Source organism: Blennius ocellaris, assembly GCF_963422515.1.
Source record: "Blennius ocellaris genome assembly, chromosome: 2".
Taxonomy (NCBI): Eukaryota; Metazoa; Chordata; class Actinopteri; order Blenniiformes; family Blenniidae; genus Blennius; species Blennius ocellaris.
The window spans coordinates 9,985,727-10,007,531 of NC_137651.1; the positions used below are offsets into that span (position 1 = coordinate 9,985,727).

The 21,805-nt window shown below is 42.4% G+C and overlaps 1 protein-coding gene across 2 annotated transcripts in view; it reads right to left on the reverse strand.

Moving 5' to 3' along the window:
• The window catches only part of rsrc1 (arginine/serine-rich coiled-coil 1), a 142,894-nt gene that overhangs the window by 11,827 nt on the left and 109,262 nt on the right, over positions 1-21,805 (reverse strand). For both annotated transcript variants that reach the window (XM_080514291.1, XM_080514292.1), the window contains exon 7: positions 10,504-10,575. In XM_080514291.1, the coding sequence (XP_080370417.1) occupies positions 10,504-10,575 (72 nt within the window). The remainder of the gene's footprint in view (positions 1-10,503; positions 10,576-21,805) is intronic.

The following is a 21,805-nucleotide window of genomic DNA, read 5'->3' on the forward strand; positions in this document are numbered from 1 at the left end:
GGCATCTGTAACATTTTGCATTGTATTTTGTTTACTTATTCTCCAGCATAACATACAGCATAACATTTCGCTGGCTCTGTCAGCCTGCAGCAAGGACAAGATTTCTATAAAAAGTCAGCGTGTGATGAAACTAATTTATAATGACAGATTTTCTGATACCAAGAAACACAACAGCATGTAAAAGAGCACAATGTACAACAATGTCAAACTTATTTTTTATGTTTTGATTTGTAACTGTACAGCAAGCTTACGTATAATAATTGCCTGTCTGCGCAGAGCTTTTTATTAAGCACAGCGCTGTTTTAGTGTGATTAGAAATATAGAGTCCTGCCCGGCCCTTTACCAGAAATAACACGCATTTGACTGCATTAACTTGATTTTAAATGCATGCATGTGTATGTGTGTGTCTGTGTGCGTTGAATGGGAGCGTGCAGGAAAAAAAGTGCAGTGCTTTCCGTTTTTTCGATCGCTGGCTGGTCAGCAGCTCTTTTATGAACAACTCTATAATTAGAGAAACACCAAGCAACTAATTACTTAATTGGAGCAAGGTCTTTAAAATGAAAATGATGTAATCTGAATCCTGGAAATGGACTCGATACACGAACATCAAGTCACAAACTGGAACACACGCCTCGTGACCTATAGACCTTGTGACATGTAGCCATCAAGCAACCGACTCCTTCTCCATAGAGTTGTAATTGATTCTCCTTTAACTCTGCCCGCTCTTGACAGTGTGTGTGTGCGTGCGTGCGTGTGTGTGTGTGTGTGTGTGTGTGTGTGTGTGTGTGTGTGTGTGTGTGTGTGTGTGCACGAAGGGACAGAGAGCCAGAGTCCTGTTTGTGTCAGTCTGCTACAAACTATATTAGTAAAGGTCATGGCAGTGTGTGTGTGTGTGTCTGTGTGTGTGTGTGTGTGTGTGTGTGTGTTGTAATTAATTAGGCAAATGCCCCCCACCTCCTCCTCCTCCTCTGACCTCAGTGGTAGACTAATGACCTTGGCACTGTGTAATACAGTACTCTCCTTTATTCTGCTTTATTGGAGGAAATCAAGCAAACTACCCGAAACAAAAGTGACACTCCGCAAACTTGTGTGACTATAAAAGCCAGTCCGTCTTGGGCTGTTTGTGTCGGCTGTGCGACTGTGTGAGTGGCGTGTCTACAAAGTCGCACATTATCTGTGTGTGAATAAATCCAACAATTGTAAAACCAAACATACATGTGTCTATGTTGTGACCCTGTCCATTCTGCGTTCTTAGCCTGTCAACCATATCCTCAATCACCACACCCAAACTAATCAAACAGCTTTTTTTTTTCTCAGTCTTGGTTGCTCAATTAATAGCAAGAAGGAAAATAAGTTCAAAATGCAATATTTTTTTCCCCAAACAACAAAAAGCAGGTTAAAACCTTCTCAACAGGGCAAAAATTGTAACAATGCTAAAAACGTCAATGTGGCATGCATTTGAGAATGTACAGAAATACAAGTGTGTACCATGGTTAGATACTCTCACGCATCATATAACACAGTGTGTGGGAGGGTCTATTCTAAATATCTATTTGGTTTTACAATGGGTACACAAAAAAAAAACTGAATTCAGTTGTGCTTGATAAACAGCCCGAATGAATTAGCTGTACACAGTTTGAGGATACACAGAACACAATGTCCAACGTGAATTTTACATTGTTTATTTGACTGTGTCGTCTTATATTTTACTTTCTTATTTTGATGCTGATACAACCAAAGCATGGATGCAAACATTTACACTAAAAGACTCTTTTCTGCCAAAAGCATCTGAACAATGCAAATCCCGCTTTAAAGAGAAACGCTTTGTCTTCATAACACACATATACAAGCACACAGACTTCAAGGCTAATGTGATGGTACATTGACTACATTCATTTCTTTCAGGCTAACGAAACTCAGCTACAACTACAACTAGCGAGTCTACCCAAGCGACACAGGCAAGAATCCATTTTCTTTAGGGGAATTTGAAGTGAATCAGATTCATTTGTTCTGGTAGATGATCTCTAACTTTGCCTTTGCCGTTCCTACTGCATTTATATGTTATAATGTGACAGTGTAAATAGATTAAGGTCTCCTCAAGCACACATGCCTGGCATACACACACATTTAGTCACACAAAAACACACGCTCTTAAGTGACCTCTGATGTCTAATGACAAACGTTACAGGGGCCCCCACATGGCCGGAGCCACCCATGATGCCAGCACTTTGACCTGCAACAGTCTGCGGGTGTGTGTGTGTGTGTGTGTGTGTGTGTGTACGTGTGTGTGTGTGTGTGTGTGTGGGTGTGTGTGTGTGGGTGTGTGTGTGTGTGTGTGTGTGTGTGTGTGTGTGTGTGTGTGTGTGTGCGTGTGCGTGTGATCACAGTAGTCTGACCACCCTGCCAGATTGCATCCAGCACACTACTGCTGTGTATGATCATGTCCAGACGTGTGTGTGTGTGTGTGTGTGTGTGTGTGTGTGTGTGTGTGTGTGTGTGTGTGTGTGTGTGTGTGTGTGTGTGTGTGTGTGTGTGTGTGTGTGTGTAAAAGCATTCATATACTGGGAATGTTTGTAGTGAGCTAAGGCGGCAAACTCCCACTCTTCCATCAGAGCAAATCTAAGTAACTTAATACTTTGGCCAAAAGGATCAAAATGTATTTATTTATTAAAGATCAACAGCACTGTCACACTGTCTCATCAAACATTTGGGGGTTTGGGGATTTAGGAAACCATCTAGGGATGCACAATATATTGCATTATCAACATATTTCCAAGTAGAAATACAATAAATTATATTTTCATGCACCATCTATTTATGCTCTGAGAATTCAAACAGCCAAAAAACCTACAGCTAATAAAAACATTTTAATCAATTGACAGCCCCAATTGTTTTATACGTAGTGGTGATAAGGAAGAAGTCGGGGGCACCCAAATCAAGGAAAATGACAACAAACATTGCTCTTTTTCTGTAATACTGCTGATGGTGAATGCAAATGCACATGTAGTAGAAAAAGAAAAGAAAAAAATATACCCAGTGTAAAGTGGGGACATGAAAAAGAGCACGGGAAGAACAAATCTCAAAGCAGAAAGACTTCAGAGTATTTCTCAAATATCACACGTTCACCTGATGTTGTGCAGCCCTAACTTAGCACTGTGGGGGGCTGGAGCCGATGCCATTGGACAATGTCTGTGACACGATGCGAGGCGTCGCAAGTAGAACTGAGTCGCATAATGACACCGATCTACAGGTCAATTTAAAGACGATCAACTTAATACTGTGAGAAGAACCTGGAGTAACCAGAGAAAACCTATGGACTGGGAGAACATGCAAACTCCACAGATCCCCTTCCAACGCCTGGAATCGATTTTCTCACTGCAAAGGCAAGGAATTCTTTTTTTGTGTTTTTTTTTTTTTTTACACATTCAGTATCTAATTTTCAATAGATTTGACTGACATCGTCCTAAACCGAAATCGCACGGAGAGGAAATCTGGAAAATATATCTGGAAAATATATCAGGCTGGTGACTCAGTGAGAAGTTGCTGAGCGCACATTGGTTTACTGGCAGCAGGTTAATTGATAAGGGTGACCCAACGAACGATTACCAATCACAGGGGGTAAACGGGGACTGTCAATCATCGGCCTACTTGACCTAAATAAACACGGGACGGTAACGTGCATGGTCAATTTCTGTATAATCTAGTCCATGGCGGCGATAGCTGGGCTGCTATCAAGTCGAAACATGTCATTCTATAGATATCTTCATAGAAATTATTAAGCTATAGGCCCCACAGCTGACAGCCCCACCAGGGAGCATCAGCATCCCATTACCGCTGGACAACAAGGGGTCACACGGGGTTAGCAGGATTCAGCATTCGCCGCTATTTGTTCATGGGACCAGCAGCCGCACTCAGGACAGGAGGTCACCTAATCACCTTGCCGAGCCATCTCCGCGGGAGAAACGGGGTAGCAAGCAAGAGGTAAGGGGGGGGGGAGAAAAAAAATCAACTTTAAATTTGCAGTGATGAAAAATCAATAAAGCAGTAATTGCTTGGCTTATCACCATGCAATGAAACAAATTGGGAGGAGAAGGAAGGCAAGGAGAGGGCTGGCGTCCATGCCGCACGCCAGGGCTTTTTTGGCGGCGAGAGAGCGAGGGAGAGAGAGAGAGAGCGAGAAGAGAGAGAGAGAGAGAGAGAGAGAGAGAGAGAGAGAGAGAGAGAGAGAGAGAGAGAGAGAGAGAGCGAGAGAGAGAGAGAGAGAGAGAGAGAGAGAGTTTGGGCTTCAGTGGTCCAAAGCAAGGAAAAAAGGTCTCCTCGTGATAATTAAATCTTCTCACACTGATTTTCTGCCAAATTTATTTCCCTGGGGACCATAACTCTGATTCAGTGCTTACAAGCCTCGCATAACTAATCATTTCAATGTGGGGGGAACGACAAACCTGAATGAATAGGGAGGAGAGAGGAGGAAATAAAAAGAGGGATGGCTAGACTGAATCTGTGGCACTATTCATCTCAAAATCAATCATTATTTAGGCAGGACAAAAATCAGGAATAAATACAGACTGTTCTTCTGTAAGATGGGGCTTTAAAAAAAAAAAAAAGACCTTTAAAGTGAAGGTGTAATTGATTGTCAGTGTGCTCTCTTTTCCACTTTCTATGAAGTGCTATACTGGCAGAAAACATCCTTTAATTCCTGGAACAAATAGAAGCCATGAAGCCAATGAAGTGTCGGTTCAATATTCCTCTGACTGTTCCTGGCATGATTGTGTTGAACATAATAACACAACAAATAAGGCCATTTATCTGAAGTAACGACAGGAGATGAGGCTAACTCCACTAATCAATACTGAGTCGATACAAACCAGATTTTCTTACATCAAAATCACTGAGACGGATCTTCCTTCAGCGCAGAGTGCACAAGAGCAATACAGTGCCTCCCTGGAGTCCAAAGGTAGATCATATAGCCAGTGGAAAGAACACAGTTTAAAAAAAGGACGGTGGTCTACCATGAGCAAGGATGCTGGGAACGATAATTATAGCCGGGTATAATTCAGACACTCTCCTTATTGAATCCTCATGTTTTAGTTAATGTGATGAGATCATTGGACACCAGATCACTCGTGTTTACCAGCGGATGAATTTCACCGCTTGTCCTTCAAGTGACGCTGCTCGGCGAGGTAGCGTGGCACGCCACACCATGGCCCTGGTAATTAAAACATTTAAAGCAGAGGCAGCCCCCCGTGCTCCCGGGGTGTGATACGGGGGTCACGCGCCTGTAGATTCTAATTTGTGCGCCATTTGTATTCATGACAGGCACGTGCTAAATATTTAACAGCAGCCTGGCAGGAGTTTTGTATTGTTAGGCTTTCCAGGTCAAATAATTTGATTTCAAGGCAGATTACATTAAGCGTCAATGTCCAAGCCACCACTCTCACTTGCCTCTCATTTCCTGTCTTTTATTACAACCGAGATAGGCCACAACTGAAGGGATAAGGCTCCGGATTATACAGGAGCTTGTTATCCATGGATTAGTTGTTATTTTCAATTAGAAAAAAAAAGGGACAACATCAGCTGTAGACACACATGCATCCCTCCGTTGTTGCATGCAATCGGTCGCATGCAGAGGTCAAATTTTAGCTGAGCGTGTAATCACGCCAAACACAAGTGGCGTGATTCCAAATGACAATGCAGACACCATTTGATTTACGCCGATTGTCCTTTACTAAGATATCCTTCAGTTCGCGTTGGAGTGCGTTCTCGCGTTCCCCTTTCTTCTCGCTGCAGCACGAAGTGAAGGCAGGAAACCATATCCAGACGTTTTCTTTCGGAGCCCGGGCCTTGTGGTGATTGACAACAGAGCTAGTTAAATGGTGATGAGGCGTTAATGGATGCTGGGTCGAGGGGGGCTGAAGAAGGGGAAGGGGTGGGGAAGGAGGGGTGGGGGCTGCGATTGAATATTTAATGGTCATATAATTCCTGAACGAACACACACACACACACACACACACACACACACACACACACACACACACACACACACACACACACACACACACACACACACACACACACACACACACACACACACACACACACACACACACAGGTACACACCCAACCCATGACCTGTCCTACACACTGCGTAATTAGGGAAACAGTCCTTTCGTTTAACTGCCCAAAGAGCAAACGGTAGGTATATATTCCCCTAATGATATGGGTTAAAGAGCTATTATACGTCTCATTAAAATATATGATCTCTCAATCTGCCGGTGGTTTGAGGTAATGGGGACGGAGCAGGTTTGGCGCAAAAATATCATCTGCAGTGCTATAGGCTACGGTAAAAGTGGTATCTGCATAATTCTGTGTGTGTGTGTGTGTGTGTGTGTGTGTGTGTGTGTGTGTGTGTGTGTGTGTGTGTGTGTGTGTGTGTGTGTGTGTGTGTGTGTGTGTGTGTGTGTGTGTGTGTGTGTGTGTTAAAAAGATGTTTCCTTCTGCGTAATACAGAAGCAAAGAATCACAGCACCAGACCTCACTCGACAGAGGTGTTTGAGTGTTTATTGGAGGGTCAGCGAAAGTGATATATCAGTATGGGGGAGTTAATTGAAGTTTTCTGATGCATATTTTAATGTCAACAGGTTGATGGGTTAATGCTTTTCTCAACTCTAAGGCGACACAGAAAAGGAGGAATTAAAGTCTTCATTAAGTCCAAGAGGGCTCAGAGTGGAGCGGTATTTGCTCGTCTTTTTGTTTGTTTGTTTTTATAAGGCCTGGACAAGTTGTGAAATTCTCAGATGTTTCCTTGAAACATACGGCCTTCAAACAGCTTGTTAAAACAACGTTCAGCTCCTGTATCTGGATTTACCAACTGATAATCACCAAGTCACAGTTCACTGCGCACATGTGATAGAACTTCACCAGATTTCTGTCCTAAACACAGAATATATAGATTGCACAGTGTTATATTCATGGTTCTGGACTCTGAGGTAGATTGTTTTGCTAAATAATAAAAACATGAATGCCTTGCCAATGTGGAATAACTTTGATTTTATTTTTTGGAATCTTTTCATCTTTAGTTTGAGATTTGGAAGAAATATTTTAACTGCTCCGGTGTAAAAAGAAAGCACGTTATTTATTAAGTTCAGGCTCATTCTCCCACACTTTGAAAACCTCTGCTATATAAATTTGATCAGCAGCAAACAATCACTGCAGGAAAAAAATTTACAAAATATTTATTATTATAAACTGTCATTTTGAAGAGGTTGTAGTTTACTTTTGTCTCTCCTGGATATTGGATTTTTGTCAATTTGAAAAAAACAAACAAACACCAAAACAAAGAGATTTTGATCTCCATGGGATTTACAGGAAAAAACAAAACGAAAAAGAAACACATTTTTTTAAATTGACATTAAAACAACCACAACGTCTGCCACAAAGGGGCCAAAAGTGTTTAATTTTTTAAGATAATTGAAATGATAAGCTGCATCCAACAACATTTTCTGGCTTTCTTTTTTTTTTCACAGTTCAGTTAAACTAAATAACAAACACTATCACTCCGACCGGCTGCTAAATTTCTGATTAAACCATAACGACTGCGCCAGTTGAAGGTATTTAAGAATTACAAAATGGGAAGATTTAGAAGGATTATTAATGGTTGATTTGGATTCCTGCCCAGCAGTACACGCACTGCTCAGCCCCACATGAGGACTGTGGTTGAGCAGTGCCTTCAGTAAAGTGCCAGCTGACAGCCAAGTCCACACAAACAGACTGTGTTACTCTGGCAGTCAGTCCATCTTATTATAGTTGGACTCACCATGTTAGCTAAAAGCCCCCTGGGCAAACAAACAGCATCTCTCAGCTTTAATAGCCTAAACAAGGCAAGCGACTAACAAAGGAACCATCCAGCCCTCATATTCTCACATACTTTCATATCATATGTTTCCTTTTTCAACTGCTAGCATCATCTGGCTGCCCTTAACCAGAAAGCCAAACACGCCTTTTAAGTGGAGACTACTTTGTTAACTGATGACCACAGGGCCAGTTATTGATCCTTTCTTTCCTCTCTCTCAGTAAGCCCTGCTGATAAAAAAAACAAAAAAAAAACCTGAAAAAAGAAAACCCTCTTCTCTCAGGGCTCTGCAGTATGCAGCCACAGTTCGCTACAATAATAGCTTGCATATCATAGCATCCACATGAATCAGATCTCGGTGGTTTTCGATTAGGGCTAAACTAACTCAAACACATTGCCAGTCTAGGATGAAAATCTATTTATGAACGAGGAGTGTAGGTGGTAGTGTTCTTCACTTCTCCCTCTCCATTCTCTTTAAAAGGTTTTTTTCTCTCTCCCTCTCTCATTTCGGTTGACTTAACGGTTCAAGTGTAAACTTTCTAGTTGTGTTGGCCTCTGCGAGGCCCTGCAGGGAATAAGGAGACCCCTGGTGATCTGCTGTTTAGCTGCAGCAGTGGCCCACCTCCTCCATTTTAGCTGTGCTGGGAGGAAGGGCAGGAGGGGAATGAGCGAGCTGACTTCTGCGTGTGCGTATGCGTGTTGGTGTGTATTTATGACGGTGCCACTGGCTTCTACTGCTACCTCGGCGGGGCGACTCATCGGGGCCACCTCGTCGTGTCTCTTTGACCCCGCTTCCCTGTGTCGCTGCACGTGAAAGGGGAATACAATGATCACGCCCTCGAAGACAGTGCCTGTGCAGCGTGCTACAAGCACAACACCTTGGTTATTTAAAAAAAAATTTTTCACAGTGAACTGTGCAGTGAAGGACGAGGGAGCTTTGAACAGAGGGGAGAAGGAGTCAACTGATTCCAAAAAGAGGCAACTGTGCAGCGTGAACTTTGCTTAAGAAAGAAGCGATTTGACTGGGAGCCTTGATCTGTTGCCCCAAGCAAGGCACTTAGTCACCACTTTGGCAGTTATTCCACCCAGAGTTGAGAGGGGGAAATAAGGGAGAAAAAAAGCTGAGGAGAAGTACAAAAAGTTGATGCGGACAAATAGATGTAGGAAGAAGGAGAGTATGTGAAAAAGAAAGTCGGAAAAAGAAAAAAACTGAAGGCGAGACAGCACCAAGACCATGAGAAATGATTATTATTAGAGTGAAAATGGCAGAGAAGCTGAAAAAAAAGGAGACAAAAACAAAACAGGGTGCGAGAGAGAGAGAGAGAGAGAGAGAGAGAGAGAGAGAGAGAGAGAGAGAGAGAGAGGGAATCAATTCTTCCCAGAACTGGGAGACTAAAGCATGAGTGCAGGGCTAATTAGTTTCTGATGGCTGGACTTTCATTTGGCTAAAAGGTCAGCTAACTTTAAAGGTCACGCTGCCATGCATCCTCAATGCAAACACAAAAAAAAATTACAAAAAGAGGGAAGCGGGAGGGTCCAGTCAGCGATATAAAAAAAACCAAAACGCCTACACCAGAACAAATGACTCTACCACACATGCCCGTGCACACACACAAACACACATACACACACAGTGTGTTGACAACAGCACATTTAATATTCTCATTTATATCATCCTCTGGTCAGAAAAGGACCGAGGTCATTATTCTATCTGAGGACTTTTATTACTGTGAGCAAATCTACAGCAAATCACTCTTGACTTTATTTAAATGTATATCAGGATGATCTTTGTGTGTGTGTGTGTGTGTGTGTGTGTGTGTGTGTGTGTGTGTGTGTGTGTGTGTGTGTGTGTGTGTGTGTGTGTGTGTGTGTGTGTGTGTGTGTGTGTGTGTGTGTGTGTGTGTGTGTGTGTGTGTCCTATGCTGGTGGTAGTGAGGGGGTTCAGGTTAAATTTACAGCCTGCAACGCAAAGCACATTTTTGCATTTCCGCTCCGCATTTTTATGTAGATTACAGCCTTCTTAATAAAAACTAAGAAGTGTAATCAGCCCTCCGAGTTCATGCTGTGCAAAGTGTGGAAGATCTATGAAAGTAGAAGTGACACGTTACAGAAACTGGATGCTAATACGACCATATTAAAAGAATAAAAATTTGTATAATCACTGATGCCGCAGAACCTCAAAGGGTTATCTGATTGGAATACAATCAGCAGACTTTGTGCCATTGCATTCACTATCATATATCACATGAATTACACTGAAGGTTTACAAAAATCGAGAGCTTGCCATTTTTTTTATTATCAGATAAAGTTGATCCAGCTGATTTCCCACAACGACGTTACACACAGAAGCGACAGATGTCTCACTGCCCACAGTTTTTTTTTTTTTTCCTCCCAGATTTTCTGTTCCCACTCCTCAGAATTAGTATTGAACACGGTTTGATAGAGAACAAAATATGAAACAAAGCCTTTCTTGAAATATTTTAATTATTCAACTGTTATCCTGCCAACAACTTTAATACTTCCATTTTGGTCACATTTCATGGGGAAGGCGTTGCTTTTTGATTTTCTGCGTGGCTGCATTGTCACTTTGGAGTGACAAAAATGAGTGTATGTGTTGGACAAATAACTGATGCATGCACGCACATGTAACTCACCTTCTTCTAGTTTCTTCCGGGCTTCCTCCTCTCTCTTGGCTACCTTGGCTCTCAACACCTCGTCTGTCTTGGCTGGAAAAAAAAAAAAAAGAAAACATACAACACAGTTACATCTTCAGAAGCCCCTCAATAATACATTGATAATATAATAACACAATTATTGAAGGCAAGAAAAGGAATATATTTCTTATTCAAAAATATTTAGTACGACTCTATAATTGAATATGGACATATTGTGGCATAATACATGTAATAGTTTTCAACTAAATTTGAAGTGAATTTCCATCCCCACCACCGACAGCCAGTCACAACTTGCCAGAGGGTTCTACCTCTCCTATGTCCAGTGTAATCCCTTCATCTGTTGGGAAGGATAAACGACCTCTTGCTCACAGTAATTAAAGTTACTGTATTTTAAAGACCCAGTTGCAGTCTTTTAACAGAGATCACAGGACAAGTAATTGATTTAAGTTCATGTTGGATTTCATAAGGTATTGAAATCCAACATGTTGCCTATGAGATATGTATTCACAAGTCAGACTTTAAACACCACTTATTGTTGGGTTTTTTTCCCCATTGAGATTTCTTGTAGACATTTCTTGTAGAAACTTGACCCAAAAAGACATGCTGGGGGAAATATGCACACACATGTGCCACATTTTCCAACACACAAATTGAATCAGAATTATATTTCACCAAACCATTGCACACTTTTCTTAAAATTACTTTTTTTTTGTATTCAAACAAGTATTCAAAAAAAGTGACGAACAAAAGTTTTGTACTTCCTTTTTAATAATAAATTAATACAAGCAGTGAGAAACTTGACTTCATAAAACTTGAGCAACGTACATGTTGTTGATATAGCAATGCAACAGTTCTCCATCTACACCCAGATATTTTTCTTGTAGTTTTTAGTAGTTCTGTGAAAATAAAACCCCAAAAAACTGAAGTTTGAAATCAAACCATGGGGTTATGTGAACTGCACAGCGAAACCAAACATAGTAAAATAAAAGAGATTAAATTGTTGCAGCTGGAAGAACATATTTGTAAGTAAGGTTTACAGTTCATCTTTGGAAAAAAACAAAAAAAAAACAAAACAACACTTATCAGTCATCTCACAAACTGAGGTAAAATATAAAACCAGCTTTTTCTCTGAATGAAAAGTGAGCGTACAATTCAACCTAAATTTCAATAATGGCTTCATCTCTTCTCTGGCGCAGGCAGCAAGCATCTCTTTTTTTTCCGCCCCAGTACCTCTGTAAAAGTCAGCGTTTCTTCCTGAGAGGTGTTTATCGTCTTGGCATAATGAAAAGCTTAAGAGAAAGTGAGGCAACGGGAGTAAACACTCGTCGGGGCATTTTAAGCGTGTCTCATCATGAACCGTGTCGTCTCGGATCCCTTTTTCCTCCACCTTTTCCCTCCGAATAATCAAGATGTTAAGCCACATTAAAAAATATAATGCTGTGTATGGCAGGACTATCAATACTGCCTCTAAATTAATTACATTTCCGCTGCGACGCATCATTTATTTTGCAGCGTTAGGGCCTCTGCGGAGCCATTCGCCTTTATTGCTATCTCACTCGCTTGATGAGTGAGCTATGTAAAATTGAGTCTCCAATATCATTACACTTAATGAGTTTAAACTTTGGGAAAAAAAAAATAGAGGGAAGAGAAACAGAAGAAGGAGTGAGCAGTCAAGAGACAGAAAGGGGGGGGGGGGGGGGGGGGCATGAGAGTGCCGCACTGTTTTGGGGAAGTTAATACAATATAGGAGTGGGTGTAAGTGTTTGTGAGCGCTTACAGCGCGTTTGTGTTAGGGCACAGCTGTGGGTGTCCAAATGCGGTTTATTGCACCACTCGAGATGCCTGCACGGGCGTGTGTGTTTTGGGCGTTGTTGTCTGATTGTGTCTGTTAAGAGTTTGCACAGCAAGTGAATAAAAAAAAAAAAATAACAACAACAGCAACAAAAAACAAAAAAACAAAACCATGCATGAAAATACTAAACATACGTTTGCGTGTGTGTGCGTGTGTGTGTGTGTGCAAAAGGCCATGGGTTGTGTGAGTCTCTCTGTGACTGCACTGTAGTTTTTGTTCAGTAATTGGCGTAGACAAAGAACCTGTCACACCGCTGTTACGGCTGGTTAAGTCTGGAGGTTCCGCATCTTTACTAACAATGACTCTACATGGATGACTGAACCCGACTGAACCTTCCTCTACCTCCCTCAGCGAGGGCGTGTGTGTGTGTGTGTGTGTGTGTGTGTGTGTGTGTGTGTGTGTGTGTGTGTGTGTGTGTGTGTGTGCGTGCGTGCGTGCGTGCGTGCGTGCGTGCGTGCGTGCGTGCGTGCGTGCGTGCATGCGCGCGTGCATGGGTGCACAGAATCGACAGCAGCCAATCTATTTCTCTTGGCAAACACAGTCATGATGGGGTAACTTTGTGTCTTCGTGCACTCAATATGGCGCGCACAATCTTTCATCTATGCAACTACAATCAAGAGTTTCCTGGTTTGTATGCACAGACGTGTATTTGTTTGTACGCACATGCGTATGTGTTGGCTCGTGTGTGTGAATGAACTGCTCCGTGTTCTTCAGTTCACTCTTTGCTCGGGGCTAGCGAGAGGCAGGTAGACAGGCAGAGCGGTATTGGTGGTGTGATGGAGTGGAAGAGAGACGGGGGAGAAAGCGGAGGGTTGGGGGCGGGTGCAGGCAGATAGACGGGGGGGCATGTAGGATAAAGGAAGCGCTAAAACAGCAAGGGAAACAGACAAACAAGCAAAAATATGAGAGAGAGAGAGCTCTGCCTGCGTGCACACAAAACGTGCACACAAACAACAGGAGTGATTTGTCGCCTCTTTTTCTTTGCATGTTTATCCTCCACCTCTATCCCTTCATCCCTCCCCCAACAGGTTCTCTTATCCTCTCGCTCAGTTCTCTCCTTCTGTTTTGCCCTATCCCACCCCTCCCCGTTTTTTAATGCTTTCTCTTCCTTCTCTTGCTCATCTCTCCAGTACACTGTGCCTGGGGGCGATAGCAGCAAATCAAACTGTTTATCCATCTCTCATCAGTGCACTGCCTCACGGGGCTCCTGCCCCCTCAAAACAATGAAAGTAGGCCTGAGCGCTGAGCCGGGGATATGATTTAATTACATCAATAAGAAGCTCTGCTTTAAAGAAAAAAGATTAACTACAAAATAGTGCATTGGAGCAACATACTTTGCCGCAGCATCATGAAAAGCCTTTTAACATAACAGTTATTAAAAAAAAAAAAAAAAAAAAAAACTTCTCAAAAAAATACCAGCTGTGCCTATGTAGCATGTACGAATGACTGCACGGAGCACTTATTGGAAGTGTATCTCTTGGCAACTTAGTGGATCCAGTTCATTGTCGGATAATTCTGTGACGGACTTTTATTAAAGCGGGTAATAAACGGCCGGGTGTTGGGGAGAGGAGAGGCCTTTCACTTCATTTAGACTTCGTTCAGTCTTGGCTGCAGGGGCGGAGGGGAAGACGAGGGACGGCAGCGAGAAGGGGCGGAGAGCCTCAGTGAAATCGCATTGTGATTATGAGTGTAATTGCAGCTCGAAGGCCCAGGGGCCATGTAGCTCCGATGGCGCTGGAAGATGTTTTATGCGAAGCAACAGAGAGGAGGAAAGTGAGAAAGAGAGAAAGAGGGAGAGTGGGAGGCAGACGCAGGCTGCCAGGTTGAATCTTTGTTTTTCCTTTCTCCACCTCTTCCATCTCTTTTCTCCTCCCTTGTTTTCTGCCTTTCTTCTCCTATTCTCCCTACATTTTCCAGCCCTCCTCACTTCTCCTCCTCTCTTCTTCTCCGCTTTCCTCCCCTCTTTTCTCCTCTGTCCTCCTCCCTTGGCAGGATTAGCTGGGTCTCGTTAGAGGGGAAATGTAATAATGCTCCCACCAGGTGGAATCGGGCCCGCTCCATTATCAGCCGGGAGATGGATGGGCCGTGTAGGGCCGGCGGGGGCCAAGCGCGCACGCAATTTAGATTCAATAAACTGGCAAAGCAAGACCCCCAATCTGATTTATCTCTTACATGCCGCCAATGCTTGCTGCTACGATGCTGATTCCCTATTACCGCTCAGAGAAGGACTATTCATTGGATGTAAGGCACGGCAGTCAGAGAGGCTTGTCGGGCCCCCGGGACGGCAGCAAAACAGATACAGCAGAGGGTTAATACGTTTACACACAGATAAGCAATTAAATCTAAGGCTGAGGTGAGTTATAGAGTTATTAAGAAGGGATTGGGGGGGGTGGCGGTGTTATTCAACGCAAGACTGTGGTAGCTTCGGCCTAAGGCCGGGTACAGAAAGTGAGTATTAGAAGTGAGAAAGGCTATCATATTATAGAGTTCGTGAGGTGAGAGAACAACAAAAGAGCAGTAGTCTGCCCACGTCGTTCAATAAACTCGATACAACACTCGCAAACTAGCGCGCTGAGCACAGAGTTCAGCACAACTGTTACCCACTTAGTCTATGAGCATTTTGTGCAAGTTTATAACTATATGTATGCAAGTGCATGTCTTCATGTCATGAATGTAAGTGGGATTGTGTTGGCGGAGTAGGCATTCTCACATCCACTGTATACATGACTGCAAGTATCAGAGCATTACATCTGATGCTGTGTGTGTGTGTGTGTGTGTGTGTGTGTGTGTGTGTGTGTGTGTGTGTGTGTGTGTGTGTGTGTGTGTGTGTGTGTGTGTGTGTGTGTGTGTGTGTGTGTGTGTGTGTGTGTGTGTGTGTGTGTGTGTGTGTGTGTGTGCGCGTGTGTGTGCGTGTGCGTGTGTGTGCGTGCCACACTGATGTGTGCAGCGTTTGCGGCGGTGGGTGTCATTTCGTCCAGCCGCCAATCAAAGTGAATCTGAATGTCAGCAGGAGAGGAGGCGTGATAAATCAGCCTCACACCCAACGACAAACAGAATATTAGAGGCAGCGCAGTGCCATTGGAAAAATGTCCCTTCCAATCAGCCGAGCACTTTACAGTGAAGCTCGGCAGCCGGGCCTCCGAACCGCACTGAATACCAGAGAGACGGCGAGGACCGTAAATAAAAATAAATAAATAAACAGGAGACAGACAGGCTGGAGGACAGGCAGACAGATGGACATGCTGGCACACCGACAGAGAAGGGCTGCGACAGCCACAGAGAAAGACACGTCGGTAAACAATGAGGCCGAGGGAGGCAAGAGACAGGTAGGCACGCCAACTTGTTTTTAAGGAAGGTCGCGGGACACACTAAAACCTGCTGGAGACAGATGACGGGCTGAAGAATATATTGTGAAAGCAACTTTGTTCCAATGACTCAATCAGACTGTAAAACATGAAGCAGTGAAATGAGAAGTCGAATTTCATAGACTTGGTACACTAATCTATAAATGATGAAGGTATCAGTTAATTTGCTGATGAATAACCCAAACAGCTGCACATCACTGGAAGTTTGTTGCAAAGCTACAAAATTCATCTGACGGTGTCGCAAAGAAAATCTGAATATCAGTTAAATACTAATTATTTTGTCAGTTATTTGTACACTCACAACATATAAAACAAAAAGTTTCAAGATTTTTAATTGTTAGAAATATAGACTTCTGTTTAAAAGAAAAAAGAAAAAGAAAAACATGAGAATATTTTGAGATTTTTTATTTTTATTTTCATGATTTCTAAATCATTTAATCATGGGCACATCAGCCGAAGTTTGCTGCAGTTACCAAATATATGAAAGAACGACTTGCTATTATTTTAGAAGATCTGGCTGGTTTTGAGTGGTATAAAGAAGCCCCAAAGAAATAGTCATCCTTCATTACTTTAGGACTTTAAAAGTAAAACCCAAACTTACAACATGAGGCATATGCTACCATCCCAGAGAGATTTTTCCCCCAAATTATATCTGATGCTAAACTTTCAGCAAATGTAATTTTGAGAACTGCTGGGTGCAATTTCTTGTAAGAGATATTATAGTACAACGATAAGAAAAAAAAAATGCACATTTAGAGACTAGTAAGACAAAATTGCCATTAAATAACGCACAAAAAAAAAAACCCTGTTTTGTTTTTTCAGTAAAACTGATTGAGAAGCATCCAGTCCACGAAGCAGAAACAGAACGAAACTGCACCAGGTGGAAAGAGCAATGCAATATCTCAAGTGACCACTAGGTGGCACAGTGCACAGACAACACAAGCAGGAGGCTTTGGCCAGGCCTTGTCATTAAGAGTATGTGTGCATGCAGGTGGCTGTGGGTTTTCACAGGACTCTGTATGAAGACCTGCTCACCTCATGTAGCAGTAAGCTGTAATTCGCCATGGGAAGTCCTGATTGGATGTGAAGAGACACAGCATGAGGGGATTTGAATGTTTAGCACAGGAAAGCATTAAAAAAAAAAAACATTCGAGGGGGAGCCTATATCTCGCCAGCAGTGAATTCATGAGATTGTGCAAGTCGTGTTTTCGCTCCGAGGAAAGTCTCCTGATAAAAAGAGACATGTGAAATTGTAATCAGTTTACAAACACAGTGTATATGAATGAGTGCGTCTGAGCCGCAGACATATGATCGTCTCATTCTGCAGGCAGAGGACAGGAGACCGAAACCTGAATGATCTTTATCAAGGGCTTCCCTTTTCCTCTCTCATCAAGCTGAATTAATGACACCCATGAAATATTTACAAACTAAACAATTAGAGAGAGATATCTTACAAAATCAATCAATTATTCATTTGCCATCGTTGGAAAGAAGCTTTTTTTTTTTTTTTTTTTTGTATCACGGCTATATTGAGAAGCTGGGAGGGTCCATCAATTAGGTCTGCTACTCCTGAGGTGTAATGGATGCTCCAGTGAAGAATGACTGTCGACAGCTGAGGTTTTCAAAGTGTTGGATGAGCACGAGCCCACTCAACCCAGAATTTGGCCACAAAATTCTCAAACCACATACTGTACATCTCACAGCAACTTTGGTTTAATTCTCTCGTGGTTTGCAAATAAGATATTACTCTCAATAGCTGTTGGAATATTTAAGCAATATTGTGATGCTTTGATTCACCCTAAACTAACTTTTTTTTTTAATAATGAGATTTTCTTTAGACTTTTTGGGAGAGAAAACGTTTGAGTGATTCTTTTTACTTTATAACTTTTGGAATTGAATTTAACCCATCAACCAATTGAGGTGTGTTATACAATTCCTTTTTTAAACCTTTTACATAAGATTTTCAACATGGCGTATGTAATTTAAAACATCCTATAATAGATTTTAAATGCCATTTCTTATTTTTATTCAAACTGCAGAAAAGTATTTTATGATGTTTATTTTTCCCTGATTGAAAATATTAGAAAGTAACAGGGATTTTTCCTGTCAGGAAAGTCATCGTAACACAATTAAACATGAAATTATGTTATATGAAAAATCATACAATAAGACACAAAAACATGTAAAGCTGCATTAAAGGAAAAATGACATTTAACTGACTAATAACCCTTTGGGGAAATTCCTTTTTCAGCCATCTTGCTTCTCGGATGTTGGGCAGCCACATCGGGGGCTTAGAGAAGGTGATGAGGGTTCAAGGGTCTTGCTCAGGCACCCACAGTGGTGACATGTCCACTGTGGGATTTGAACCTGTGAACCTCTGGTTCCAAGTCGGCTTCTCCAGCCGAGAGACCACCACAAGCACAAATTTAAAAAAATTGTTTTGCATAGTGTCTATTAAAAAAAAAAAAAAAAAAAAAAAATCTGTATTTCATTGGATTCATTTTTCCTCCTGGACGTTAAAAATCAAAAAGACAAGCTGATTATTGGAAAAGGCGTCTGTCTGACCTCCTGAAGAGGCACTATTGCTGTGCCTCTTGTGGAAGCTCTTCACTCTCCACCGAGGAAAACCCATCGCCACTTTGAAAGCCACACGTCCAAACAGAGGAGCGAGTAGAATGTGCTGAATATGCCTACTGTGACAGATTGCATCGACATGTGTGATATATGAAAGAATTAAGCATTCTCTGTTATTCTCGATGTCAGGAGCAGCGTCCAAACCTATGGAGCGTTGCTTATGCAACGCTTGTTTCATTCATTTTTAAATCAGGCTCCTGACTCCACACACCTGGGCTCCTTGTTTGTATTTTCCTTTCAGAGATCATGCTGCGATTGCATCTGTCAGCGTCAAGCAGGAAAATAATTAAAAAGAGATTCTTCTGAAAGGGGGGGGGGGGGGGGGGGTACAACTCAAGAGTTTACTTGACTGCCTAAAAAAACATAAAAACTCATATAATTCAAATTTAGATTCTATATCCAGCAGATCGTAATACCCAAAGGCTAACAGTGGGTTGACTTTCTGCCGTACACAGAGTCCTATAGTTCTAGGGTTCCAAGGCAAATAACGTATTTCTGCAAATCAAAACAATATTGCTTGGGTGAAATATAACTGATTACCAAGGTTGCCCCCCCGACCACAGTACAACCTGCATTCACACCGATCAGCCAGATCATTACGACCACTGAGAGTTATGGTAAATAATATGGTCTCATTATGAAGGACAGATGAGGCAGCAAATGAACATTTTGCCTTGAAAGTAGATGTGCTAGAAATAGAAATAAATACAACATGAGCACTTTTGACAGATTGTGATGGCTTTTGATGATCATTTCCAAAACTGCAGCTCATGTGGGGTACAAGAGATGGAGTTTTGGACACCCTCAGAGCTCCAGTGGAGCCTCATCAACCCATTACTGTATATACTGAATATAGACCAGAACTGTTCTACTAGCAACAAGGGGCATGGCACAATTTTAGCTATAAGGTCATAATGTCATGGCTGATTGGTGTAAGAACTCTCTCATGAGACACTGTTTCTTGGCCTAACTCAAAATAAGTCTTCCACAGACAATCTAAAGCCGAAACATCCTGGGATATGTGTTTGAACTGTAGGAGAAGCAGTTGTTACAGTTCTGTGAGACTGTGCAGGCCAATATCTTTACAAAACAACTGAGTAGAAGCGTAATGGTTGGCTGACCATGAAACAATAGGCTGGAACACTCTGTGAATTGACTCAGTGGTGAGGCTCCACTAACTTCGGGGTCAAATTGTCATATGTGGCCCACGGGGGGAAAGCATTAAAAGACCTGCCCGCTTTAAGATGCTATTCACAGGGTTAATTTGTTGCAGCTTCGAGGACCCGAGTTTGATATTAAAGGTGACTGGCCAGTGTGGTGTGGTGTGATGTCCTGACCAGGAGTGATACAAATCACAATTCATGACTTTGGCTCCTGTGATTAAAATGAGATGATTGTTGCAAATACTCACATTTCAAATGTGAGCTTGGCTCCATGTCAGATCTGCTGGTGAATGAGAGGTCTGCATTTTATGAGCATGCATGGCTGGGCCCTCCACCTGCAGTCTCAAATGAGTCCGCAGTGGACTGGTGTAAGCAACTATTGATAACATACGAATCACAAGGAAAGTATATAAACCTTCTATGCAGGCAAGGCACCTGAACCAGTTGAATAAAAACAAGAAACTTTATCTAAGAGATGAAACACTTTGAACAGATGTAGTAACAACCGGACAGAAAATGCATTGATCTCCAGTTGAAGAACTGTGCATATAAATGTTTACAGGATAATTGTGAATCCAGAAGCTGGAAATGATCATACTTAACAATGCGTGAAGGCCAGACACCCCTTGGACATTTCACCAGTCCATTACACACGCGCGCGCACGCACGCACGCACACGCACACACACACACACACACACACACACACACACACACACACACACAGGAAATTTAGAGTCTACAATGAACGTTAAACACATGTTTTTGCACTGCTGGAGAAACCCACAGGACTCATAGATAAGAGAACATGCAAACCCATCTGAGACTTAAACCCTCAACATTACGATCAAATCAATTAAAAGTCAGAATGTGGATGAGGAAGACCAGCCTCATTAACAGCAGCACACAATATAATGTGAGGGAAACCTTGAAAAGCAGCTCTGGGGGTTGATGTGGACCAAGCGGGTAAAAACGATGAGCAGCGGGGTTTTTCCTAATGCAAGTGGGTGGGCCTCAACCCAGCACCACAACTTGCCCTCTCAACCTCAGAGTGAAATGTACACTGATTGTGCACCTACTCCCGTGCAGACCCTGGACCCAGGGCCTGAGAGGGGAACCACTAGAATCCTCAGGAGGAGCTGAGGCCTCCAGCGGTCAGACAGATCAAGCAGGAGGGGTACTCTAAGGACCGTGCCTTGCCATGGGCTGCACTCATATGCACACACACACACACACACACACACACACACACACACACACACACACACACACACACACACACACACACACACACACACACACACACACACACACACACACACACACACACACACACACACACACACACACACACACACACACCTGGAGAACACCCGCAGATGTCCACATGCTCAAAAACAGCACCTCACATAGAGAAATACATCATCCACAAGCCTTCAGGGAAAGAAAATAACAACAAAGCCTCCATAAGGTTAGCAGGTCAAACAGAGTTCAACCTTGAAACCACACTATGGAAAAATCATATGTAAATTATAAATGATTATGCCTTTCAGGACTTTCAGCAGAAATGTAATTATTACATTGATGTGTGCCTGTTTACTGTAAGATGAGCTGTTGACTGCTTTGACAGGAGGGTAGGCGTGCCTTCAAGAGCAGTACAAAAGTTGTGTAATGAGAACTTCACTGAAATCAGTGAGTGAGTGCATAACAAAGGTCTTGAGAGGGCAATCAGACCAAATCCATAATGCAGGGATCACACGGTGAAATATTAAGCATCCTGGGGCCTCTGAATGACATCTCACCCTCAACTTCAACCCTGTCATATCTCCACACGCCACTGTCTCCTCCTCACGCCTCTCCGGTTTCTCTTTTATCTCCTTCATGTGCCTCTCTTCTATCTTGCTCCGAACACCTTCCACTTTAAACTCTCCCCTGCTTCGTTTTACTTTTGCATCATTTTCTTTAGACGATCAGACACCTGTGCATCACATGCTTTCATCCTCTGAACCTGAAATGCCCCGCCACAAGTTTTCAAAAGTGGGGATTGGTTGTTCAAGGGTTCCAACACTTTAAAACACACATGTTGCTGTGTCACTCAATCAGATGCTGCATCTGCAAATATTACTATATTGTTGAGAACTTTCAAGCATGGTCGCCATAAAAACACGTCATATACCATGAAATATTACATTTGGAGAGATGTATGTTTTTATTATTTTCAGGATTTCTAAGCTAAAACCATAGAAAAAAAATGTTTCCAGTTTATGT